This window comes from Falco punctatus (assembly GCF_963210335.1).
Source record: "Falco punctatus genome assembly, chromosome: 7".
NCBI lineage: Eukaryota > Metazoa > Chordata > Aves > Falconiformes > Falconidae > Falco > Falco punctatus.
In genome coordinates, this window is record NC_137587.1 from 29,776,671 (window position 1) to 29,802,840 (window position 26,170).

Consider the following 26,170-nt stretch of genomic DNA (forward strand, 5'->3'; position numbering starts at 1 on the left):
CACCACCAGGCATCGCTTCCCCTCTTGCTCCTGCTGTGGGAACACCATGTCTCAGGGGCTCATCCTTGCCGGGACAATGCAAGGTCTTTAGCTCGTGATCACAACCAAAGATGGAAGAAGCACCACTGGGCCAAAACATCCAACTGTATTTTCCTGGAAATGTCTACTTCTGGAAAATGCAGTGCACTGAATAACGGTGCAGCTCTGTTACCAAAATATGAGGGACTCGGCCTAAAAATCCTTCTGAAAAGTGCCTGTTAGCTAGTGTAGGCTGGGTTGCTTCAGGTACAAATCAGAAAAGCAGCAAAAATCTCATTCATCAGAAAGATGTTTTCTGAGCCCTAGGGCTAGGCCATTTCTAGGGGGGCTAGTTCAGGAGCATGCAGGCAGTCAGGCCGAGGGACAGTGCCCCAGCCGCCCAGCTCTGAACGGGCTGCTCATGCCATGGTGAGTGATGGCTCTTCACCACGTTTGTACTGCACTTCCCTAACAAAGATGGGACATCATTGGGACGAATACATCTCCTGCACTGTATATACATGTGACAGGTACACATGGTGCTGGGGATTTAATTAACTTACTGTGCATCAAAATATCTGAGCACTGCTATGGATATTTGCCAGGGGGAGAAACTGAATAAATCACTCAAGGGTGCACAGGGATGGGAAGGAGCAAACAGTTTAGCTCTCTGCAACTTCTCACTGAACTTTCTTCTCTGGACAGTGTTATGGCTCAACAAACACATCTCCTCAGGCCTCCCCACGGGAGAAGTGTCCCCTGTGCAACTTGTTTCCATCAGTCAGCTGTTTAAAATATTCAGATAGCCTTCCACCTTTTTTTTGCTTTCCCTCTGACCCTAGAAATACAGATAATATCCCTCAGTGGCCAGGCTTATCAGCCAGGAGTGCTTTGGTGAGCTGTGAAAAGCAGCACATTCACTAGTTGTTAGAAAAATCTCCTAATGTTTGCATAGCATTGTTCCGAGGTGTGTAAAGACACAGCACATATGTTATGGCTCATTAGGAGAAACTTACCAAAAAGAGCAGTTACATACAGACACTGCATTTAAAGACATTTGCTGCAGGATTGTCAAGCAAAAATTGAGGGCGATTTACTCATGGAGAGCAGGGCTTTGCTTTGAAAACAGGCTTGCTGACCTCAGTCTGAACAGTTTGGGATCAAGGTCTTATTTCACTGCAGGAGGGACCTCAGGCTCTTGCTCTAAGAGATACACGGATTACAGAAGGGCAACGCAGCAGAAGGAAGCAACATGCCAATGCCACCCACTGCCAGTGACCCACCAGCTGTTTCAACAGCCCAGCAGAGCCTGTTGCCACCCCGACCCCAGCCCAGCTTGTGGGTCTGAGCTGGGCATTTTGGGGCCTGTCCCCAGGTTGGTCCCTGCCTGAGTCTCTGATGGGCAAAATGCTCAGGCTTTGCTCTGGCAGCAAGGGTGGCCCGGGTCACCTGGCTGCTGTACCATGTCCCCAAGACCTTGAAAGGGGAGGTGACATCAGGAAAAGATGGTGGCACAGGCAGAGGAGCAGGAAAACAGCTGGTACCTAGGGATGTGATGTCAATCACATTTCTTCCCTGCTCCAAGTCCTGCCCAGGTAATGAAATGAAGAGGACACAGGGACATCAAAGAAATCTGAATGATGCCACCCACAACCTCCCAGAGATACTAAAAGCAATCTGGAAGGAAAAAAAATTATCTCCTGAGAGATAAATCAGCAAGCCATTACTAAAATGATAAAGGGAGACAACTTTACTCAGGAAGCAGCAAGCACAGGATCCTCAGAGGGATCAAGCAACCAAAAATACTCTTTCGCCTTTGTTTCTTCAAGTCAGGAATGAACCAGATGCATATGAAATATTTTTCAAAAAACAAACCCTTGCATTACTTAGTATGCTGCGTTACTGCACAGTGAAAAAACAGTGTTGAAACTAATTATATGGTTTAATGAGAAATGGGGCCATCTCTCCTCACCCCCTTTCCCTCCAGAAGAAATTGGTGTGCTCAGATCTGGGTTTATTCCCTCGATTGTACACTAGCATTTGCTCTTACAATTGCAGCGGTGCCTTTTGTGGCTTTTCCTCCCTTGCTCTCTCTGAAACTGAAATTCCGGGAAGCTGAAAGAAGGTCCACGTTGCAGCTACATGAAGATGTGGCTTCAGTGCTTCAAATGAAAATTGTGAAAAAGATTAATTTATCCCTTCTTTGAAGAATCTTAAAATGATAAGCAGTGAATCTGGCCTCCTTTCTGCACATGTTTTGTTCTGAGAGACTTAAAAGTGTAGTTTGGAGGTCATCAGGCTGGATAGCATCCTCCCCAGAAACCACATTTCAAGGCCTTTTGCTCAGGCAGTGAGTCAAGGTTGTCTGTTTTCTCAGTCTTCCTAAACAAATGGGAATGTTTCCCACTGAGGCTGTTCTGCCTGCCACTCAGGAAGGATGGGACAAGTGGGTAGGAGAAGCAAGGGGCTGCTGGAGTCAGGCTGGGAGCTTCATGTACTGCAGATACACGCACAAAAATATCCAAGAAGCAACAACCTTGAACTTCAGAATTTCAAACTGAAGGCTGCTTACTTACAAAGCAAAATAAAATATTTTGAATTTCCAATACCACCTGCTGTGATAACAACCTATATCGAAGTGTCTGTGGTATTTCTGGAATGCAGGATGGCTGCATATTTGCAAATCAATGGGTGAAAGGCTCTACATTCCTAAAGATACCAGAGATCACAGGAGCCCTGATGGAATCACTCTGGCCAGTATCTGTTCTGTCACTCATCTTCTAGCAATAATAAATTATGGGTCTAATTCAACAACATTCACATCTAGCTTTTATCTATATAGAAGTCTCAAAAAGTAATCTTCCATTGCCCCGCAATGAAACTGGCTATATTTTTTGATGAACTGCGCTCTAAAAATGTGTCTGTACTTGTTATCACCATGCCTTGGTTATGAAAGCCTAATGCCAAAAAAATGAACTTGCTTACTACATTATCAGGACATGCTGGGTTTTTTTCTGCTTTCACCATCTGCTTGCTTTCATATGCTTTCCATTACTGAGACAGCGTATTACACTGCTAGCAGAATTAGGAGGAATAATTTAGCTCCCAAAACAAACATGATAGTAAATACAATGGGCAACATTCTGCTCTCTCTTCAGTCTGTGCAATCCACTGAAGTCTGTTCTGTGACACCTAACTGGGTCAAATTATTTTCTTATTTCTAAAGGTGCAGCTCCAATTGACTTCAGTGAGGAAACCTGGGTGTAGATGAAGGAGGAATGCAGCTCACATTATGCCTAACAGGTAATTTAATGGAATAAGGAGCTGTGGCATGCTACACTTTTGAGCTTCTTAGTGAAGTAGGTGCAATCTATTTAAGGCTTATCTAACACATACCATGCATGGAAATTGCAAGGAAAGGTCTCACTAGGCTGGCGTGCCTGCCAGGTGAGGACAGCCAGCAATGCCAGCTTCACAGAGCAGCAGAGAGCAAGAGGCCTTTTGAAGAGCCAGTTGTAAAGGGGTGGCTGAGGAGGGACAGCCCTCTGCATGTGGGCTGGTAGGAAGAGAGGCACTCCAGCACAGGGTCACCAGCTATCGGGAACTGCAGCTGCTTCACCCTCTTATGAAGAGGACCCGGACCCAAGAGGCTCTGCTGAGCGGCATGCCTTGGGAACCCCTGTCTGGTGCTGGACAGATGGCTGCACTTGGGGTTGGCTTGTGAAGGAGGACAGTAGCTAGACTGAAAGCCTGTTGGTGTCGTGTGAGTGCAGATTTTTTGTGCTGATCCTGTGAGGAGGTGGCTCTGTGGAGCAGCCCGGGGAAAGGGAGAGCCAGCCACACCTGGTGGTACACGAGAGACCAGAAGCAGAGAAGGAGGCTATATACAGCATTACCACACCACTCTACAGCGCATGCTAGGGAAGTGCCAGCTACGCTGTTTCAGGAGCACAACCCAGCCACAAAGGCAGCACAGGCAGCTGGTACAGGGTGGTAACAGCATCACCCACTCACACTCAGCCCACTTCCATGAGAAGTACTGGCCTCTAGGGTTATACTTTCAGGGAGGGGAGAGCTGGTGCCAGAAGAGAGCTACCTGTTGGAGCTACCGTTCCACCAATGGGGTTGTTACTCATCTCAAATTGATACAAATGCTTTTGAGAGCATAACCTTATAAAACAAAAAGAGGGGAACACCTTTATTATATGCTATAACGTGAAAAATACAAGCATACTAGCAATCTGTAATGACTTGGCCATTCCTGTTTTTCTTATGGTTCTGCTGTGTATTCTTCTCTCATTCTGTTGGGGAGTCATGCACTCAGCTTCCATGAATGCTCTTCAGTGTTAAGATGATGCTATACCCCTTAGTCTCAATCACTTCCACTAGAATCTCCTCAAGGAGACAATTAGTCTGAATAAAAAGAAAGTGGCAAAGTAAAGAGGTTCACTCCATTGCATAGGAAGAGCAATGCAGGAGAAGGACTTAGAGGCAAAGCTGAACATCTTCTCTTTATTGCATAATTACAGAGCACAGAGAAGCACCACTTGTCACTGGCTTATGCACTCTCCATCCTGCCACATTTACTAAAGCTTGTTTTCAGGTTTCACTATAAAAGAAAATGAATGGAACCAGGTTTATCTCTGAAATGAATTGAGCACATGGCTGCTGATTCTTTTCACCCACACAGCACCATTTTGAATGCTCTGAATTAAAACACTGCTTAACAAAATAAACCATAGTATACAAACATTAATTAATATTCATAGTAAGTGAACTTCCTCCCAGATTTACTTCTGGTGAATAGATCTTGGCTCTAGTCCTTGAAAACCAACACTGAAAGAGCAGAGCTGAAGCTGTTATAAATTATCGCTTGTGATGGCAGTGTTATAGGCTAGAAGTCTATCAATGTGAATCATCGTAAATCAGGAAGGAACTTACACAAAATGTGCTGCTGCAATAAACAACAGGCTTCTGCAACTGAAAAGCACGATGGGTATCAAGTTCTTGATTCAATAAAACATTACTTTGTTCATGACATACAAGCTTTCCTTTCGCAATATGGCCCTGCACTGTTTTGCGTTAGGATGTTAGAAACATTACTTCCTTGAGCTGTTCAACCTGCTCTCCCCCCAGCTTGAAGAGCTGCAGGCAATTGGAACTCAATAGGAAATTTAGGATATTGTGTTATTGTTTTAGCAGGTTTACTTTGACTTCATAACACCAGAAAAACAATTTATCTGGAATATATATGGCTAATAGCTCTAGGAAACTTGGTTATCTAATGTAGTATCTAGCTTACTTGCAGAACCTGTAATGGATTCTACTCTGTGACATGGTAAATCATAAAGATTGTGTAAATAGGTAGATCTGAAGATAAGAATCACTTGAGGATCTACCTGGCAACAGACACCTACTGGAAATCAAATGACCATTTCAACTGCCAACATGGTATAAATCTTTTGTTATTGGGTTGCTTGTTTGTGGTTACTTGCAAATGAATTTGATTATTAGAAAAGGGAAGATAATAACCGGGAAATATTTGAGCTCAGCAAGTTGTATATGCTTCCCTGTCGACTTCAAAATGTGTCTAAACACATACAAATCAAAACAAGTTAGTGGCATCAGTGCCTTCATTATTCAATCCACTTCAGTTCATCTTACGAACAGCAAATTAGTTCTTCACATATTTGTCATGATTAGGTTAGGTTTATGAGTGATTCATAATAGATACATAGTGGAGTGCACAATATAGGATGAGGAAAAACCAGGGAAGCTGGTGTCTCTGGCATGCCTCAGGCAGGAATGATGTGGTAAAAGTGCTAGGAGCTCTCCTTTCCTTCAGAGGGGCAGTGAACATTGGCATAGTATTTGTACAGCTCAGATATTTCCAGTAAAGACCCTGAAATACCTGTTCCTCAAGCAAGGCAAACAAGTTTCCAAGGGAAGACTTTACTGCCTGGTTGGTTTTTTTTTAAATCCGAAAACTAAGCTTTAAAAAAGTGAGAAAGAGGAAAAAAATAGTTAGCATCATTATATTTGTTGGAATCTCACAGTAAACTTCACTGCAAGAAGAAAAAGGGTGTAACTGAAGCTCTGCATGATTCAGCACACAAACAAAAGTTTGTGCTTCTATTTCCTGTTGGCCTAAGGCAGAAGATAAGGTTAAGAAAAGTTAGAGAAAGGGCTACTTAGTCTTTACTAGTGCAGATTAAAGGCCTAAGGAAAATGTTATCCTAAAAATGATGCTATTTGCTTGTGTTTCACAAAACCTTGGAAGGTACATGCTGTTCAGGAAAGATGGAACTAGAGATTATCATGGCAGATTATGAACAACCACTTCAGGGCACTACCATTTTAAAGGAAAAAGAAAACGCAGCATGGATGGGAGGCAATCTGTTCAGGCTAAGTGAGTCTGAGGAAGGACATGAAAAGTTGGTTCTACTGCACCTCTAACACCTCCCAGGAACAGCATCAGGAAAAGTTATTGTTCTCCATAATGCTCTCACAGAAATATTATGTCCCATACCTTGGTTGCAGAACAAACACTGCCAGCAATATTATGGCCTAATATTGGATCAGGAGACTCAGATTTCTTCATCAAAGAGCACTGAACCAATACACAGAGTGGCAGTTAAGACCTGGTTTTGGTGAGCAGGGAAAGGATCACAAGAGCAATTGTCCTACATATCCTGGCAAAAATCTGAGACACTATGGAACTCTGGATTTTCCCTGTCTCCCCCCTAGGCAGTGAGAAAGACCCCTTCCCCAATAGCACCATGACAGAAAGACAGGGACAACTTCAGCCCCCTGCCAGGTCACACACCCCAACATGAGGGACATGCCTCTCGCCACAAGACCCTATGCCCCTTTTATAACAAAACAAAGTTAATAACTCAAAGTCTAAGTAATCAAAGCGCTTACAAGAAATGGAAAAAGAGACAGATCAGCAATGCAAACTGACTTGGAGGTCAGTGTAGAGATACAGTGGAAACTGTTGAAAGTGAAGCATTTGCAAAGGAAATTAAAATAACAAATGTCTCCTCAGCTATATAAATAAAAGGAGAACAAGGAAAAAATGGAGCTGCTCTGAAATGGGAATGATGTGAAGATTAAAGGTAATTCAAGTATGGTTCCAAATCTAAACGAGTACTTCATTTTTCTGTAATGACAGCAATACTGAATTTAATGGCAGAAAGCTGGATGGACAATAGGAAAGAGGGTCCTTACCTGGAAGTCTGAGGTTCAGGCAGGGAAGGAGGGAGCGAGAGGAGGTGATGTCCCTCCCCAATTCCGAGCAATGCACCACAGTAACCACGACAAGAAATGACACTGTCAAGGGGCACTGCCTCCCTGGATAACAGCACTAGCAGCACCTACAGAAAGAAAAAAAAAGTAATCTGGACAATTACATGTCCTTTTGCCTGAGATAGTTCTGTGCAATTTGTTAGGACAATTTCTGAATAAAATAAGTTGAGAACATTAAAGTAAATGGAATAAAATGTAACCTGAGCTTACCAGATAACGCATTTTTGAGAAAGAAAAGTAAAAAATTATATCTGGACTTCGGCAAAGCATTTGCAGTAGTGTTATGTGGAAAATTACCATTCAAATCACCATGTGCGATGCACAGCATAACCATGCAGCAGGCAGTGACGTGGCCAGTGCAGCAGGACCACAGGCTTTACTGAAGAAGGAAGGACCATGCTGAGAGAAGTTTCTGCACAGGGAAGCACTGAAAGTAATGCCCATGGACTGCTCTTGTGCAGTAACTTCATCAGAGACATTTACCGAAAAGGAAGTTATATTACAATATAATATTTAAATATATATTTCTTTTAATAAAATGTTCTGATGTCACAAATTTAGGAAGTATTGCCAGTGCAGGAAAGGGTCAGAATATCACGCAGAAAGGCCTAGACTTTGAAAAACAGAAATAGCTTGAATTTACCTGGAAAAGCAAAGGCTGGTAACAACACTGTTGTGGTAAGGTGGAAAGCTGAAAATTAAAGACGACAAAATTACAGGGTACTCAGCTGCAGGGTGAGTACTTCTAAAAGATGATTGTATATGGTCCTAGACTGTGGTAAATGAACTCAGAGGTGTTATTTCACATCCTTGGAGAAGTGTCTGTGCCATTGCAGCCACTGAGAAGAGTCTCCTGTAGATCTCCGTACCGTTTGGGTAGCAGGTGACATACAAAGAGGAATTCAGACCTGAACAGATGGGGAAGGACTTCTGCCAGGCTCAAAGGTCTGCCTGTCCTGCACAGGGAGTCTGGAGGAGCGGAGGCTGCTCTGCTCAAAGAAAGGCAAGGCTGGGAGGAGTGAACACAGTAAGGAGGTGAAATATGAAGGAGCGAGAACAACTTGTTATATCAAAGTAAATCAGTTGCGCACAGGGCAATACTGGAGGTGAAGCCATCCAGACTCATAGGGCTGTGTGACTAGGAACAAGGAGATGTCCTTCAGAACAGGGCTCGCTGCCACCTGTCTCACCAAGCCCAAGCAGACCTCCTGTCCCACAGGGTGGGTGCACAGGGCCATCGCAGGGTAGCAGCCCCCTCCATTGCACATGCAACAACACTGGAAGGTGGCATGTGGCACAAAGGCAGCGGTGCCTGAGCCAGAGCTTGCAAGCCCCACAGAGCCTACACTGGATTCCTGCAAAGAGACAGAAATGCCTCTGCAGCAGCCTGCCCTGCTGTGGATCCTGGCCAGACCGGACACTGCCTGTAATCTCTCCTTTCCCTCTCCACTACCCCAGATATCGAAGTTTGGCATATTTATGATTTATTTCACTTGTTGTGCATACTCCTAGGTATACACTGTCCTGCAGCTTGAAGAACATACTGGCAGCTGAACAAGGCACTTAGTTTCTGTTGACTGAGGGTAACATCTTCAGGTATGCCAAACCAGAAAAGCTACAGATCTAGCCAAAAATATCTATCAGAGGAGAGAAAATACATGAAAACCCCACATATATTAGACAGGGCTTTGTGTAGCTAGCTTTGTGTTATAGCTTCCACCACACACACTCCCCAAAGGCTCTGGTTTACTGAGGGGTCCTGGCACAGAGAAGGGGGGAAGCACTTGCCAAAGGAAATGCTTTTTGCAGTGTTAGCTTCCTTTCTGCTTCATGGTGCTGCAAGGCTCATATCCCCAAATTTTCACAACTGCCCCAGGAAATGGCTGCACCAAGCATAGGTGAGTTCCTCTAACATTGTCAAGCATATCTGAACAAGTGAGCTGAAGCCAGCTATGCAGGTGAAACAATCCTCGCTTCTGTTTCTGTGCTACTTCAGTGGGAACTGGAACCCATTTTAAGGGGTCTATAAATCTAGCTGTACACACATACACATGCATTCATTTAATTTCACTGTTATGAGTAGCTATATAAAACTCCACGAAAATAATTTGCCAGATTCCTCCCTGCTCTTTAGCTAGGTTATAACAGCTGGTGTATGGATTTATATTTTTGATGTAATACAATAATTGCAACTTTAATAGTGTGCTATCTTTTTTCTCCTGATGGACTTGGCTAAGAGTGTCACCCTAAGACTAACTGTATAGGTGTACAGAGATGGATGCTTAAGCTAGCAGCCACATAATTTCTGATCTTTAAAAAAAGCTCAGTGTAGAATGGATAGCGCAACTCTAATAAAGTGATTGTAAAATGTATTTTTTTCAGAGGCTGCAATTTATGAAGTTTTACTACCATATCCTTAACACGAGAAGCCTGCAAGTCAGAAGGAAACACACAAAGTAGCCTGGGTCACAGGAAGAGAAGAGAGGGACAGCTGTTCACCTGCCCATCTAGGGGGAGTTCTCAGCACTGAGGAGGGGAAAGCTGTGGCCCCAGGAAAGACCCAGCTCCTGTCCTGGGGTCAGGTGTGATGGCAAGGAGGTAAATCTGGTAGGCTAGGAAATGGTGAAACATCTTAGGAGGATCTTAACTGATAACACAGAACTGCATTTTTCTCTTACAGCTCTTTGGTAACAGCTTTCACTGTTGCCAGCCTACATGTTTGGCCCTTGTTTTTCCTAAATAAAATAAACATATGCCTTTCTTGCCTAATCTTAACCAGTTATAGGACCAACAGCAAGTGCTGAGGCAGCAATGATCTCCCTTCTTGTCAGAGCACTATCAAAACTAGCCAGCTGCAACAAGGCTTTCACCATCACATACCAGGTTAACTTCAGTAAGTAGTTCCAGTGCCTTGTCTCAGCGCCACCATCAGTCCCCCATAAGGGTTCAAGAATTCATCTACTGTCTGGGCTGTGTCTTCATCCTCCAGAGACCAGTCCACACTGCTCCTTACTTCTGCTGTGTCCAGGTTTTCCCTTTTCCTGGATACTCTTCCAGCCAGCCTCTCCTCACCCAGGCCCGGCCCGGCCCACCCCTCCCTCCCTCCCTCCCTCCCTCTCTCTCTCTGCTTCTTTCAGGTCTCTCTTCATCCAGTCCAAGTCTTCCATACCCCTCAGAGCTATTTAACTACTTAGCAGGAACCAGCCACAGCTGCATCTTATCCACATCAGCCAACCCACCGCCCCTGAAGCCAGCCCACAGCTGTATATTATCAATGTTAATTAACCCAGCTTCATTCCTCTATAATTCCTCTACACCTCCTCACTGGAATGAGAGGTGTGTTTGGGCTGTATCAAGCTGCTTTTTCCATCTGGCAGCCTCTCCTGGGTTAGGAGTTTCTGGGAGTCTGGAGACATTTCTCAAGTTGCAAGGTCCTGGCTGCAGACTATCAACTATGTGGACATTTGTGATGAATATATTAAGATTAATCTAGCTGACATATGAATGGAAGTGCCTGTGTCAAAGCACCATAAGAAGCGAGAGCAAGGTTTAAAAGAATATCCCATGTTGATTACCAAGGATGCAACTAGCAGAAACTGAGATAAATGCTGGGGAGTGTGTACCCATGAAGACCGGTTGGCTACTCTGTAATAAGGGCCCATCAGAGATGGTTCACCAGTAGAAGGCTTTGGTAACAGTAAGATGGGAGCAAGGACATAACACAACTCTTTTGCCATTGTCCTCCTCTTGTCTCAACAGGTAAGAGGATTATAATCTTAAAATGGGAAGCAAAAAAAAAAAAAACCACCTTGTTTTACATCCTTGGAGCAAGGACTGAGCAAGATTTGAGGCCAGTGTATTACACCACAGTAACTTCTCAACTCCTGGAGAGCATAAAAGGAGTATGCAAAAGGGAGTTTGTCATTGCCAGAAAAGAGGAAGCCAAGAGACCTGGTGAGGGCTCAAGGCATCCCTTGTCCCTGCCTTCTCAGGCACAGATGGAAGAAAGCTCTTGAATGTGTGTGAAGACATGTGAGAAATGCATGTGTGCCTACATGAGCAATCTGAGAGAATGAACATGAGAGACTGGAAATACATTTGTTTAACATAAAATCACCCTCCCTTTCCATAAAGACTTACTGCAACATGTAGAGACAAATGTAGGGAGGAGTGTTTGCCAGCCTCTTTGGCAAGCACTGGAGAGGTGGAAGAGGTACCTGAAACATAGAGATCACTCCCCTGTTGTTGAGAACCCCTTTACTTTTTCCAAAGCGCCAAATTTTCTGGTCACCAAACACCACTTTGCTTTTGATGAAACACCATCGCCTATCTCTTACAGTGATGTTTATTTTCCCCTTTTGACATTTCCCAGTCAAAATGTGCCTTTGATTTCACTTGGAAATCAATATTGGTCAAGTTGCAGCAACTCACCAATGTAACACCCCTTGGCCATGTTCAGAAAATTGGTAACAATTGATATGTTTCTGCAAACTTGTGTCTCTCTGTTTGGTTTGGCTTGTCTTCCTCCAAAACGATACTGGCATTTTACTTTCAATTAACTTACAATTAGAATGACATTATTTACTTTCTGAAGGAGCAAAAGTTAAGATGTTATAACATAATTATTCTCATAGTGACCTCTGCATCTTTCTCATGTGACCTTTGGTCTTTCTGCTAAATATCTTGAACTCCCTTTTTTCTAGTTTGTCATGACTCACCCATTACAATAAGCTTGCTTCACTTTGTGGAGTCTTGAGTTATGTTAGTTTTGGAATGGATTTTCCAGCACATCTGTGATATCATCACTAGTGCTGCTGTGTTTCAGCAATCCTAAATTCAAAAGATACAAAAGAAGAGACTTAACAGAGGTAAGTTTCCTTTGCTACTACACTTGGTCTAATAAAAAAGGGAATAACTGAAAATAGGATGATAAATATATCAGTGATCTGTTTTCTGGACCACTGGGAAATGCTGTCCCTTCTTGGCACGTGGGTCCGTGCCCATCCTGGGCCCCCAGTAAACACTGACCTGCTCAAAAGGCAGAGATCTCTCGCTGGGTAACCTTAAAAACGTATGAGGGAATTCTTGCTTGTTGGTTCAGCACTGGTGAGTTCACATCTCCCGTTTGTCCCAAGGAGGACCTGGAACTATCAGGGATATACCAGATGGGAGGATCAAAAGAGTTTAGCTGTCTAGAAACCACAATCTGCAAGTATAGGCTGAATGAACTGGATTTGTTTAAACCAAAGGGAAGTCCAAGCTGGGTCAGAAGAGCATCCTTTAAGCACAACCAGGCTGTTGCACAGAGAAAGGAAATACAGTAATTTCCATGCCCATGATGGATCGGACAGGAAGTAATTGCAGAGAAGTAACAGACAAGAATATAATTGCAACAGTGACAAAAAAAAGATTTAGGTTAGATATTAGGAAAACCCTAAAGAGTATAGGAATGCACTAGAAGAGATTCACTGAGGTGACAGTGAAACCACTATTAAAGAAGGTCTTTAGCAACAGGCTAAACTAAACATCATTCAGGGTACATAGTTTTCTGCTTGACTGAAAGTCAGACTGATGCCTTGCAGCCACATCTAGCTCTGTTCCATGAGCCATGTTTACTACAGCAGTTTCCACACAAATGCCCACAATCCCAGTGCTCTCAGTCCTGGTAACTACAGATAAAACAGTTCTCCACGTGTAACACCCTCTAAAGGTGGGCAGCATGGGGGTCATTGACTGACAGATGTAGCAACATAGATGTCAAACCTCCTGGTACACTATGCAGAGACCTGTGATGTCCAAGCATCAACTGGCTTGTATCAGCATGTATACTGTTACATGTGCCCTCCCTGAACCATATTATTTATATGAACCACTGCATCCTACTTCAATTTATGCAAGTGGGGGGAACTACAAAACACAGCGAGTTCAAAAGGAGCGCTGCCATGAGCTCAAACAGCACAAGATGTTAAAGAAAGTGCAGTCTTTATTATCCTGGGAGGCTCCTAAACATTATCTCACTTCAGCCATGCACAGATGGCCCTTATCTATGCTAAGGAGGAGCACATTTTCTTTCTATCACAGCAGCAAGATGCTCCAAGGCTGTTGCTTCACCCCTGGTATCATGGCTCTAGAAGCAGCAGCAAGAGAGGCAGGACAAATCTACAGTTTCTGTAGAGCTACCACAATGCTGCTCAGTTTCTCTGTGTGCCTCTACTATGGATATACTTGCGCATTTCCCTGAGGTGTGAAGATGAAACTTCAGTGCTGTATCTCTAGCTCCAGCACTGTAAGAGCAGGCATGGGCTTTCTGGGATTTTGACTGTGCAACACCCCTGGAGGCTCCATGCCCCAGTTCCCCAGGCTGTTGCTCACAGCCCGCTGGATAAAAGACATTAGCTGTGACTGGCTGTATTACACTGTGATGGATAGAAGTAGCCCAGCTTAATTCTGAATCCCAGTTTCTACATCACTGTGGAGACTCATTTAACTGCCACCGGTTGAGGGAGGAAAGGCGAGTGCCTTTTAGTAAGATCTTCATTTCTGTCCTGGCTGATGGCAGTGGTAGCCACAGCATGAAGCATGTTGGTCCATGGTTTGTAGCAATACATACGTAACTCCCTCAGGCTTTGTGAGCTCTGAAGATAAAAAGCACTCCATAAGTGTTAAAGAATTGCTGTCCTGATGTGTCATCAGGATATCAAGGAGTTACTTCTTGCTTTGCAAGGTGCATTTACTTCAGGTGATCCTACACAGCAAGCTGTTTTTCCCCCACTTGTGCTAAACATAAAACTTGATTGGGGAATTATTTCAGTGAACAATGAAGAGTTTTCTTTTCATCCTAGATTCCCCTCACTTACATGGGCCATGTCCCCACTGCCCCAAGACTGTGTCATGAGCCGTGCTCCTGAAAGGTTTATTTAAGCTTTCCAACACACTTTACTGCAGGAGAAATCACACTGTCGGGATGCCAAGAAGAGCAGATGTAGCACACCTAGCCCTGCCTTCCTCTTCCGCAGCGACAACATGCTGTATTGGTCCAAACAGACACCTCCGTGGAGCAGCTTCTGGGGGATCGGGATGCAATTGGAACAGCTTTGAAGCTCAGTTTGTAGTTGACTGCTCAGTTCCAGCCATACACAACACACCAGTAATTTGCTTTCAGTTGTGCCTACTATCTCTTCCTCAACAAGTGACGGAAAACAAGAGAGACTGTCAGGTTTGGCAACCAATTCACCTATAAAGACAAATTTCAGAGAAGGATAAGGGTACCTATCTGTAGTACCCCTTCCTAGACACATATAATATTTGTACCATATAAGCTGCAGCTCACATGCCAGTGGTCTGTCATACTGGGGCTGGACACAATTATCACCCTGCTCAACTCTGAGCTGAAATTCTTCTAAATTGATCCTTATTCAACCCTGGATGCTTATAGTTGGTTGTAACTCCAAAACAACTGTCAGTTCCAAAGCATATTAGAAACTGGAAACAACGTTTGATGATAGAAAAAGGAAAAAGAAAACTTTCCTAAGCTTTCTGGGAGAAGAAACCCAATTTGTGGACTGGCAGTGCAATGGAGGAATTTCAAGTACTATTCTCAGTCTTAACACTCAGGGGGGCAGATTTTACAAAGCTAAGCAGGATCTGGAAAATACCATTAGGTAGTGCATTTGGTGGTATCTCTTGGTACCCAATTTCTATCAATGTCATTGTAAATCAGAAAATTACAGGCAAACCTTGACTTAAATCCCTTTAGTTTTCCTCAGTTACTCTGAACCAAAATTGATTATTAGATTTAAAAATGGCATAAAATGAAACATATGGAACATTTTTTTCTAAAATACCCTCTGCTTTAGTTGGATGAGCCAGTATTTTCTAAGGGAGAAGCTGGTTCATTAGGGTATAACAATCCTTCCAGTTGGACATGGTTGGAGAACCTTAGAAAAGCTGTACAGCTCCTATCCTCCAGAAAGAAGGATGGGACTTTGCAAAATTCAGGATAATTAATTCTTTCTCAGCCTCCCTGGGTATAAGATTTAATATGACATAGGCAAATGCATTTCATCATTCAAGCAGAAGTCCACAGAAATTGAGGCAAAGATATGCAGTGATGTTACAAACATAAATTATAAGTCATAATATTTTGTGTCACTTGGACCTAAAACAAAGACGGAAGTTCTGCAAGTTTCCTGGTTTGTGTCTTCATCACCCCAAATCTGCTGTTTTATGGAAAGCCAGATGCTAGTCTCAACACATTGCATGACCAAAGCCAGAGGTGGCAGCATCACCTCAAATGACTGCTGGAAAGAGTGTTTCCTACACCACATGCATATACTCATGCTGGGGGACTTCTAAGGCTTGTGAAGCATAACTGTTTAAAAATTGGATGAGGCTGCTTTCTGATTTTTCAGCTGATTTTCTCGCTTAGCCTAGAGAAGAGATATATCTGTTTTTTTAAGGGATCTCTTCTGAGTAGTTGCTGAATTGGGACTTCAGGCAAAAAGTTCTCCAGCCTTCTCTGGAGAGAAAGCTAATGCATAAGCATAAGGTTTCATAATTTTATCCAGATAAAAGTCTTTTGACCTTCTAGTTCTAGACAAACAAGCTATGCTGCAGTGATACTAATTGAAAACTGGATTCTCCAGTATTTTTAATAAAACTTCAAAAAAATTAAAAGCTTCCTGCTATTAACAATCAGCTATGCAAACATCTTCACAAAAAAAGGGAATAGCAGTAGCTACAGAAAGAGTTAGACAGATGACCACTCACTCTGGCTTATTGTTTATTTCACAAAGGCACTACCATGTGCTCTCTCAGCCAAAATGACCCAGATAAGGCAAATCTGCATTTTGTAACCATAACTGACTGAGACGCAAAGCTAGAAATCCCAGCAGGGCTGTTACAGCTACAGCAGCATTCCTCTTGCAGTTTCTGTTTTTTATCCCTATGCCATTCACATCTTTTCAGCTCCAAAATGCTCCCTATTTTTAGTACACAATTTGAATTAAAAATTAAACAAAATGGGAAACAGCAGACTGGAAATCACTGTCCCAAAGCACTGTATGCTAATTGCAGACACACTATGTTTTGGCCCCATTCTCTTTCCGCCAAGTGGAATGCACGTTTAACAGATCTTTCCTCCTCACTCCTGTATTTGTCTGTTGTCCTTGTTTTGCTCAGTGTATACTTGATTCCTTCCTTTGCTTTTATCTTCTCTTGGTTTTTTATTATTTCCTTTCTCATAACACACTTGCTCTTGGGCTAATTCCTAATGTGCTTGCACCAACAAAGCTCCTATTGACTAAAACACTAAGGAGCAGCTAGGGGCAAGAGAGGACTGGGAAGGAGTGGAGAGGGAGAATGATTTTATATAGATGAAAAATTTAAGTGGCACAAATAAAAAGTAAATCTGAAGCATAAAGCTTTTACCCATACAGAACTGCTTAGAACTTAATAGAAAATAAAGTCCTTGTAAGAGGGCATAAGGATACAATCACTGTCTGTTACTCGCTCTTATTTATAAAGCACAGTTGTGTTGCCTGGTGATACACAGGTAAATAAAAGGGGAAGAGTTCAAATGATGGAAATGCAGAGTATCTTCCTGGAGCAAGCAGTTATTCCATCAGTATAAACGCTTTCAAAATTGGGTCCCTATTCTAAGAGATTAATAGTATTACAGTCTGCTCCAGAGACCTCTGAAATCAGCCGAGATCTTTTGGTCTATTTTATCTGGCTTTTGATTAGCCTCTTAGCATAGACTAAAAACATGACAATATACAATACAGCTGAGAAACAAGGAACAGGGAGGGAAAGGTTTGCCAGAATATTACAGACAACCCTCATTAATTCAAGAGAATTATGATGTTAAGTCCCAAATAGCTGCAAAATGTTTGAACTAATATGTTCTTTCTAATCCATACTTTATTTTTAAAGTGGAATCATTATGCAAGCATCACCTGGAAGATCTTCACTACTTAAATTTGCTACATTAGCCCTAAAGTGACTGCATTACTAGAATTCAAGATTACCAAGGTTAATCTGCAAATAGCTCTGCCCAGAAACACCAAAGGTTATATCTCTCCTGGCTATAAAAATCACCAAAGTTCAGACTCGGGTTCATTGGGCCATGGGGCCCAAGCCCATTGTGGCCACGCACTCTGGCAGCTGCTATGTGCAGTATTTTGGCAGGCTGGCTCCCATCGCCTGTACTTCTTGTCTCTGCATGCAGGGACCTTTGAGGACATGCAGGCAGCATGTGTCATGCTCTGCATCTCCAGCAAGGCCTCTTACAAGTGTCCTGTCCACTTTGGCCTCTCAGTGCACAGACGGCCCCTTCCATACAAGCGGGTACCATTACACAGAGGTACCCAACTGAAAGGTCATCTCGGAGCAATTTTTCTCAATAAGGTTCAGAGTAAAAGCCATTCCTGTATATCAGGACTCTACTGTTGCCCTAGACAACGCAGCTACCCTCAACTTGACAAAACCCAGCACGGAGAGAAGCAGCCCATTGCAATTTCAAAAGATGCATTTGAAAGCCTGGGACGCACCATTTCATCCAGTGTTTGCAATTGCCAAACACTTGGTGCTTTCACTTAATATGGCTTTGGAAACTACATAAGAAGCAGCATACACATATCAGTGACCTGTAGCAGTCTGCCCAGAGGAACCTAGTACTATGTGTATACAAAAAATAAAATATACTTCTTTGCACCACTTCAAAGGGCCTGGGGAACATCCAGGCCACTTTACACACTCTGATACAACCAAGACATTGTGCAGCAGTATCTTCCGGCTTGTTTGCCACAAGCCAGCATCTATGCTTGCTGCAAGTAGCATCATGAAGATCAAGAGTACCAGACTGCCCAGGTTTTCACACCAGAGGAGCTCACAGTCACCTTAACTAGAGCTCAGTCCTGAGTGCTCTACTAAAGAGGCAGCATATTAGCAGGAACCTTACACATTCACACCTCACAAATAGGGCAAGTGTTTCTAGTTGCCTCTGAAGGCACATTTGAAGGTGTGGATGAGCTGGATCTAGCTAGCCAGGTGCTGCTGGCACTTGTATCACTCTTATGACTGGGACTTGTGGACTAGCCAGCTTCTGCACACCAGCTCAGGTTTAGCTGCTTGCAAACATACTGCAATATACAACCAAATATGCAAAAATGACAAATGCAGGTGGGCTGTGGGGAAAAGGTTGGCTCAACTCCAAGCTGATAAGAAAGTGTAACGGTAGTCAGAGAGACTGTTCATCTGCTTAGCTTTTTCAAGACAAAGCATTTGGTCCATAAATTACTGCTGGGTTTGGTAAACATGTATGAATATCTCTTTTACTGCAGTTAGCATGTACACATCACCGCATACATAAAGTGGATAGAATGACCTACTTTGCATGCTCAGTGGTTAGTTCCCAAACCTGCCTATCTTGGTCATATGAAAAAGTCAAGTTATAACTACCTGTCTGGGCCATATGCCGAGGCCATAGCCCTAGCCTGTTAAGCCTGCCACAAGCAAACGTCTCTGTAAACCCAGGGCTAGGTTCTGTACTTGAAGAAGTAGCATAGAAGAACATTGCACACAAATAACTCTGCTAATTTTGACAAAGAAATTAAACTGGGATGAGGGTTAGAGGGTGTTCAACGAGGGGAATGACCAGAGGTCCTCCCCTAGACACGGGGAGTTGTTGCCAAGTTCCCTTAGTGCAAGTGTTATTGCACAAAGTGCAGTTATGGTGTGAGAAGCTTACTATTTATATAGAAACTACGCAAAAACCTCTCTTTCTAAATATTGGCTCTTAAGGACACTTCAGTGCCAAGGCAGCCTCTATGCTATGGGCATGAGTACTTTGCAGTGTGTCTTGCTGTCTGGCCCCTGGGCTACTGGGGTGGTTCTCCACAACCCTCTCTGGCCTCCTACACATCCAGTTTTCTTTGTATGGAAAGAAATAATGCAAGGGAGGATGACATGTTGGATCTTCAGCTTGTACCTGCAAGTGGAGCTCACATGGTCCTCAGAGCAGACACAGACATAGTTCAGCAGGCCAGCCTTAGGAGCGTGGGGTACATGAGATGCTGGCACCTTGACTCAGGCTAATTCTAGAGCTACAGAAACACCATAAAGAATTGTAGGTGAGCTTGTAGGTGCTGGAGGAACTTTTGAAACTCCCACCTATATTTTCTCAGTTGTGCCTAAATCTTATAATTTGCCCCTGGAACTGAATCAAACCACAGAGAGCAATTTGAGCTCATTGTGGTAATGGACAAATTGACATTGCCTGAGGACAGCAAATGCTCCAACTGCTCAGAAATTTAGGCAGCATCTCACACTTGCTGTGAGAAGCCAGAGTGTGGATTTTTAAGCTGTAGAGCTTGGCAAACTTTGAAGAGGCTAGAAAATTAGATTGATTGAGCATCATACACAAGACCATTATTCTTATAAAGCTCTTTCACTGTTCCCAATAAAAAAGATTGTTGTAAGCACAGAAATGTAAAGTGCTTTGACAAGAAAAAGCAACAGCAAGAAGTAGACATTGGCTGACTTCTGTAAACCTGAAAAGAATTAATCTTCTGAAAATAAGAGTCAGATTCTCAGCTGTGGGATAAAAAAGGCTCAATTCCACTGTCTTCAACATAATTGTGCTGTCAGAGCCATCTACCACTGTGTCATAGTCACAAGACACTCTTGTACTATTACCACAGATTCCTCCTTTTTCTAGCATGGACAAGGAGACTGCAGGGCTGGATCTGGTGGGAAGTACAAAATGGGGAGGGGGGAAAAAACTCTATAGGGAAAGAAAGAAATGCAATGAAAAACCTCAGCAACTGCAGTGTTAGCCACTGCCTAGATGCAATTGCCTTGACTGCAGAGTTATCATGAATTTTAGAAGAGTCACACTGCATACTGAAATGTCTACCCTCAGGCCAGCTTCTTTCAAGGCAAGGGAAGTAGGAAGCCAGTCTTCCCAGAAACTCATTTAACACCCCAGTGTCAGAGTACACAGACAGGAGCCAGATAAACAGAAGACACATTCTCAATCTAGAGGGGACAGGAGCTTACAAGGAAGAGAGAGATGGATGCAGCATTGCTCATTTCATGAGTATTAGAAGGAAAACCAGGCTTAGTTCATACAACAAGTTACATTTCAGGAATGAACTAGAGGAAAAGAGATGGCCCTGTGGGGTTCAGCACCTCTCTGCATGCAGGGCTAAAGCAGGGATGTGGCACCAGGAAGAAGGGCACAAAAGGGACCCAGCTGGAGCCTGGCCCCAGGCTTGGCTCTGGGCTCCCAGCAGGCTTGTGGGGCAGTTGGGACAGCAGCAGAGGGAACCAGGAGTGGCTGCAGCCACCATGGCAGAGGCTTTCCCTGCAGTCAGATGTCCCCCACCCTGAATGGACCTTCTTCCCCCATCTTTGCTGCCCTTGTCTCCAGCTGATCCCCTCCCTGTCACCAGCTGCCGTATTCAAAGCCTCACCACAGTGCCCACATTCCCCTCATACCCCCTAATTCTACAGCGCTCTGATTTTCCCTTTGCTGCCCCTTCTCCCATGGCTTTTCCTTTTCAGCCACCCTTGCCTAACTACATATGTTAAGGGGGAGATGCTGGTGGGCTAGCAGCCTCTTCAGTGCCTGGGGCACCTGCATTGACCATGCCATGAGCCTGCCCTGCCAGTTTTGACCGCAGACTTAGGATCAGGCACTGTCATCAGCTGGAGTCCCAGGAAAACAGCCTAACAACCTATGTTTTGTATAGAGGGTCAGCACCTGGAAGCTGAGTCGTGGATGCAAGGGGGAGAGGCTTTTTCAAGACTCTGTGTGGAAGGAGGAAGAGGAAGCCATGAGGCTTGCTACAAGCATGAAATGGGCAGCAGAGGATTTGTTTGAGAGGGAATGCAACGTGCCTGTTGTTGTCAGCCCAAGGAAGCTGAGGGAGCTGTGGTTCAGAGCAAATCGGTTCTCTCACTGACTGCTGAGGATCCATTAGATGACCCAGTGTGGTTTTCAGCCAAGGAGGACCGGGGGCTGCAGCTTGTCGGCCATCTGTGCCTGCCAGGCTCCAGCCAAAACAGCTCCCCACAGGAACCCACACGGATGCTTGCTCTCATTTTGGCAGGCGAGGAGGGGGAGATGAAGGAGGAGTGATACAAAGCTCTGTTTTAAGGAGGATTATTAGTGTCAACAAATTTCTGTTTTCCTGTAAGAGCTGTGGCTGATTGCACCAAACTCCTCTTGCAGACAAAATCTGAAGAGCTGAAGAGTACAATATAAAAGATGCATGTGTTATGCAGAGCCATACTTGCCTTATCATTCTCCTACCTGCGGCACATCCTGTGTGCCACTGACTTAATTTAAGCTATATTAGAATGAGGATTTATTTTAAAGAAACCACCACTATCTAACTGAGAAACATCATTTCATATGGATACTTACACTCAAGCATCAAATATTGAACCCCTTGTCTACTGAATTCAGCGCCTGAGCAGAGGCAAATTTGGATCTGAATAAAAGCCTCTTGCATATTTATCTGGGTCTCCATGAAATATTAATGTGCCTGTCTAACTATCTACTTGCACATTAACACTTCACACTAGCTTTCCTAACACATATGGCTGGACTTTAGGAGCAGCAACTTGTGAGTAGTTCTCAGTGCAGCAAGGCATCAAGTGCCTGTGAGCGTTTTGACCCCTTGAGTGTAATACCTTACACTTCTCCCAGCCTACGTATGGTTGTTTACTTACTCCCTTCTCCCTGCCTGAGACAAAAACAAATGTGGAGAAAGGGGACTGGGTGAAGAGTATCCAACATCCATCTGGCTCTCAGCTGTGAAACACTGCATGTGCTGTGGGTTGTACTTTTGACAAGCCTTCAGATACAAGGGATTTCTCCTGGCACATCCTCATGCTGTAAGAAGCATAGTCTGATCACAGGCACTTCACTTCCCTCATTCAGGGAAACCTCCTGGCCACTTCAGTGGGATTTTGAGGAAATGCCTCAGGCTTCCCCAGCTGCAGACTGCAGTGCCATAGCCACGTGAAATTGCTCATAGCCATATTTGCCACGTCTGAGTCAGACCAGATGATATAGTCAGAAGATCATTTTGTATTTGTAGATAATTTTAAAATGAAATTGCATTGAATGAAGCATTAACTCCATCAAAAAGCCAAATTATGCTGGAGTTACCAAACATCACTCAGCTATGAACAAAACTCCGGTGTTCCTTCTCTGTGCTCATTTGCTCTTTTCATGTCCTCTGCATTAATTTCCCTTGGGTTTCCTACCCCTAAGTACTGTCTGATGAGGAGAGTCTTGCATTTGGCCCCTGTTACACAATCCTCCAACTGCTCGGTGACAACAGACATAATTAGCCAGAATGGGAGGGAACAGCAAAAGATAATCCTCTGAAACAGCTGCAAACATCCCGTTTGATAGTCTTCAACGTGTGCTAATGACTGTTTTCAACACATGCCAATGAAACAGGGTGCAAACATGACTGTGTGGCAGACATAGATGATGGCTGAAGAAAGTAATGCAGAATCTTCTACCAAATGATAAATGGGGAAAGAATCATTATAGATAATTCCTTGCTGACATATACAAGCAGAGAGATCTTGGTCCATTTCTGCCTTCAATTACATGGTGCAGTGGCCAGGCAATTTAAAGGGGATGGCACCTGTGATGGCACCCTGGATCCTCTATATATTATAATTACAGGAGGCAGGTCGAGTTTTCAAATATGCCTAAGCACAGCTTACACTTAGTTCTGTGAATGAAGTATATTAAGCATGCTGATATTTCTATATTGTTCTAGTTTTATATCTAATAATTATACCTAATAGAATCAATCTAATAATTATACCATTATTACTAACTAAGCAAAGACAAAGCACATAGCATTTTGTCACAGAAACGTATAATTTTTTTGAGTTCCACGTTCCTTGGAGCACTTACCCTAGTCTACTGAATCATGTCTTTCATCTCCTCAGCCTTTCAGAGGATGTATCAGATTAGAAGCTGTAACTTATCTTTGCTGTAAAACCATTGAAGTGGCTCAGGCTTCCTTGGAGATCAGTTTGTTCAGCTACTTGTACTAGCCTTAAGAAAGGGAACAGACTCCTGGAACTAAAAATGTTCTGCATCTTGGAATACACTTATACATAGGTATTTAAAAATGTATGTCTTCATTGTCAGGTAGGACAATGTAAGTAACTGTTAAGTTAAAGTCCATTGTTACTGCTTTCTGCTTACTATCATTAATAATAAAATGTCAAATCAACCCCAAAATTCAAAACAGAGGTGCTGGATTTAATGTGAGCAACAAGCAAAGAACAAGTCAGACTATTTTGGAGGGCAGCTCAAATCAGAGGTCTTGCTACATGATGAGGAGAAAGGAATTTGTTACTTGACATGACAATGCTTTTATGTTTGTTATGTATACTGACCTACAAGATTTACTGTGAGGCTTGCAGTCTTTAAGTATTAGTTTCCTTGCTTTTAAGTCTTGTTTTGTAAATGCTGTGATAATTATCTGTAGTCATTTCACAAATGTGCCTTTTGTAAAGTTGTCTATTTTCTACATTTTCTGGTTTTTCAGATGTATTTTTCAGATTTTACTTTTCTGATAGCTAGCTAGACAAAATAATAAAATAAACGGAGTCACCAAGGTCACTAGATAATTAAAAAGAGCAAAGGCAGCAGTGGCTGAAACTGGATATTGATGTCCCATTGTAATTATACCTGGAATGCATCAGAATATGAGTTGTCAATACGCTTGGAAAGGCATGGGGCTCCACAGCTGCTGGGTAGGACACTGGGTGCCAGCAGCACCCCAGCCAGGCTCTCCACTTTTCTTGTGAACAGCATGGACCACAAGGACACCCCGTGCTGTGCAATGCATGCTCTGTTTTGCCCTCAGCTCTGCTATGGAGATGTGCTCCCAGTTCTCAAATAAAGGCTTTTCCATTGTACTGTTTCTCACCTTGAATACTGTGTGATTTAGTATCAAAAGCCTATCTACCTATTGGTATCTCTAAAGCACTTTTCTCTATGGTATGATATCTTAGCATTATACAAAGAGTGAAATAATTAAGAGTAAGATTACCTATGGGCAGATTGTAACGATGCAAATATTTTCATTTATGCTACTATTTCTATAGGTAGTTTTGAAAGAAACAATGTGTACTTGCTCAGCTTCCTGTGAAAAGGTTTGTTACATTTTTTGCATTTCCATTTTTCTGTTTCTCCTGAGTTTCTTCATTTTTCTCCTCCTGTACTTGGATTTCCTCTCTTACTTCTTTCAGATTGCCCCTAAAAAAGATGAGAATAAAAAAGAGAACATTTTAAAAGAACATTTCCAAAAGGTTTTCTAATGAAAATGATTGTGCTGGCTAAAAGAATATCCATTGCATCTGCTGTTGCTTGACTCGGTATCTACTTTAATTTGTAGCAAAGCATAGGACTGGATAAGGCTAAATAAATATGAGATCTGTTTTGTTGTTTGAGCTTATATTGTCTAAGGTTTAGTTCCATCAGTTAATAAACAAACCTGGTTTTACTGTTGCTATTTCTGGTGACAAGATCAAACAAATGCCCAGATACAATTGGGTCTATTTAAAATAATGATTGGAAAATAGATGGTTATACCTAAATTCTGATATAAACCTGTGAAAACTATGAGTTCTCATCCTTAGACAAATGAGACATAAGACTCCTCTTTGAGGGACAGCACTCAGAACAGAAAGGAGACTCAGACACAGTTATGCAAAAGGGACAATTCACTAAAATGATAAAAATCTAATTAGAAAAATGCTTAAATTATTTGCATTATTTGCAATGAGTTCCTGTTCTCATGCAGCTTATTTCATAAAAATATGAAGTGTCTTTCCTCCTATTTGTATGCTTTCTATAGACCTTAAGTGGAATTAATTTGCCCCTTAGAATCAGGTATAAATCCATCCTTTTACCATATCGTTTAGTAATCCCCCCAAACCTGCTGAGGTTCTTAAAAGACCTTTACAGACCTTCAGCAGATTAATAAGTATCATGTAAATAACAGTTTACATATTGCTATTTACAACTGAGTAACAGGCAAAACTGCCAGCCACTTGCCTTCTCCAAGAAAAAAAATAATCACCAGTGAGACTGGGTGAAAAGAGGAAACTTGTAACTTACTCTGAATTCAACAAGAGCAAAAAAGGATTCTTAACAAATGATTGCACATCTTTATATACATTGGCAGAAAAGTTTGCTGGGAAGCCTCCTCAGCTTGGGGGCACCAGACAGGGCCACAGGGAGGGCCCTGGGGGACATCAGGGGGCTGGCAGCAGGAAGCAGGCCCAGAACTGTGGGGATCCAGGGAGCAGCAGGCTTCCCCAGGAGGCTGGGAGAGCTTCATGGGTTTGCTCAGCCTAAAAAGCCACTGAGAATGACAGGATGGGAAAGCCAGGCTTGAGGGAAAGATGTACCCTGCAGGGAGATGGGGGCAGGAGGGAGGCTGGTTTCCAAACCTTGTGCTCCATTTTTGGCTAGAAAGCTGAGTTTATCCATTGAAAAATGTTATCCTGGTTCAGTTTAATATTATAGCATATAAGTAAGACGAAGGTCTAAGGAATGGACAGTGCTGGTGTCTTTTCACATGCTCACTTCAAAGAAAGAGAGGGATGTGCTGGCTCAGTGTTCCATCATGGTTTCCAGCATTAGTTTCCAACATGCTACTCTGAATGGAGAGGAGAGACTCAGGCTTCTGGTGAACAGAAATGCAAAGCAGACACAACTGGATAAAATTTACTTTTCTTCTTTTTTTCTTCATACTTCATGTTGTTACATTCTTAATGTATGTAGCATTCT

At 43.0% G+C, this 26,170-nt stretch overlaps 1 protein-coding gene across 4 annotated transcripts in view; it reads right to left on the reverse strand.

Moving 5' to 3' along the window:
- Positions 1-26,170, reverse strand: part of EFCAB11 (EF-hand calcium binding domain 11) — a 116,634-nt gene that overhangs the window by 11,565 nt on the left and 78,899 nt on the right. Inside the window, exons 5-7 of one of the 4 annotated variants that reach the window (XR_013929401.1) lie at positions 24,507-24,631; positions 7,970-8,017; positions 6,698-7,394 (exon numbers count right to left, since the gene is read on the reverse strand). Coding sequence is in view for 3 of the 4 variants with exons in the window: in XM_080395122.1 (XP_080251248.1) it covers positions 24,511-24,631 (121 nt within the window). In the remaining variant the exon portion in view is untranslated. Of the gene's footprint in view, positions 1-6,697; positions 8,018-19,461; positions 24,632-26,170 lie in introns of those variants that run through there. The other 3 variants (XM_080395123.1, XM_080395122.1, XM_080395121.1) reach the window with 3 other exon arrangements.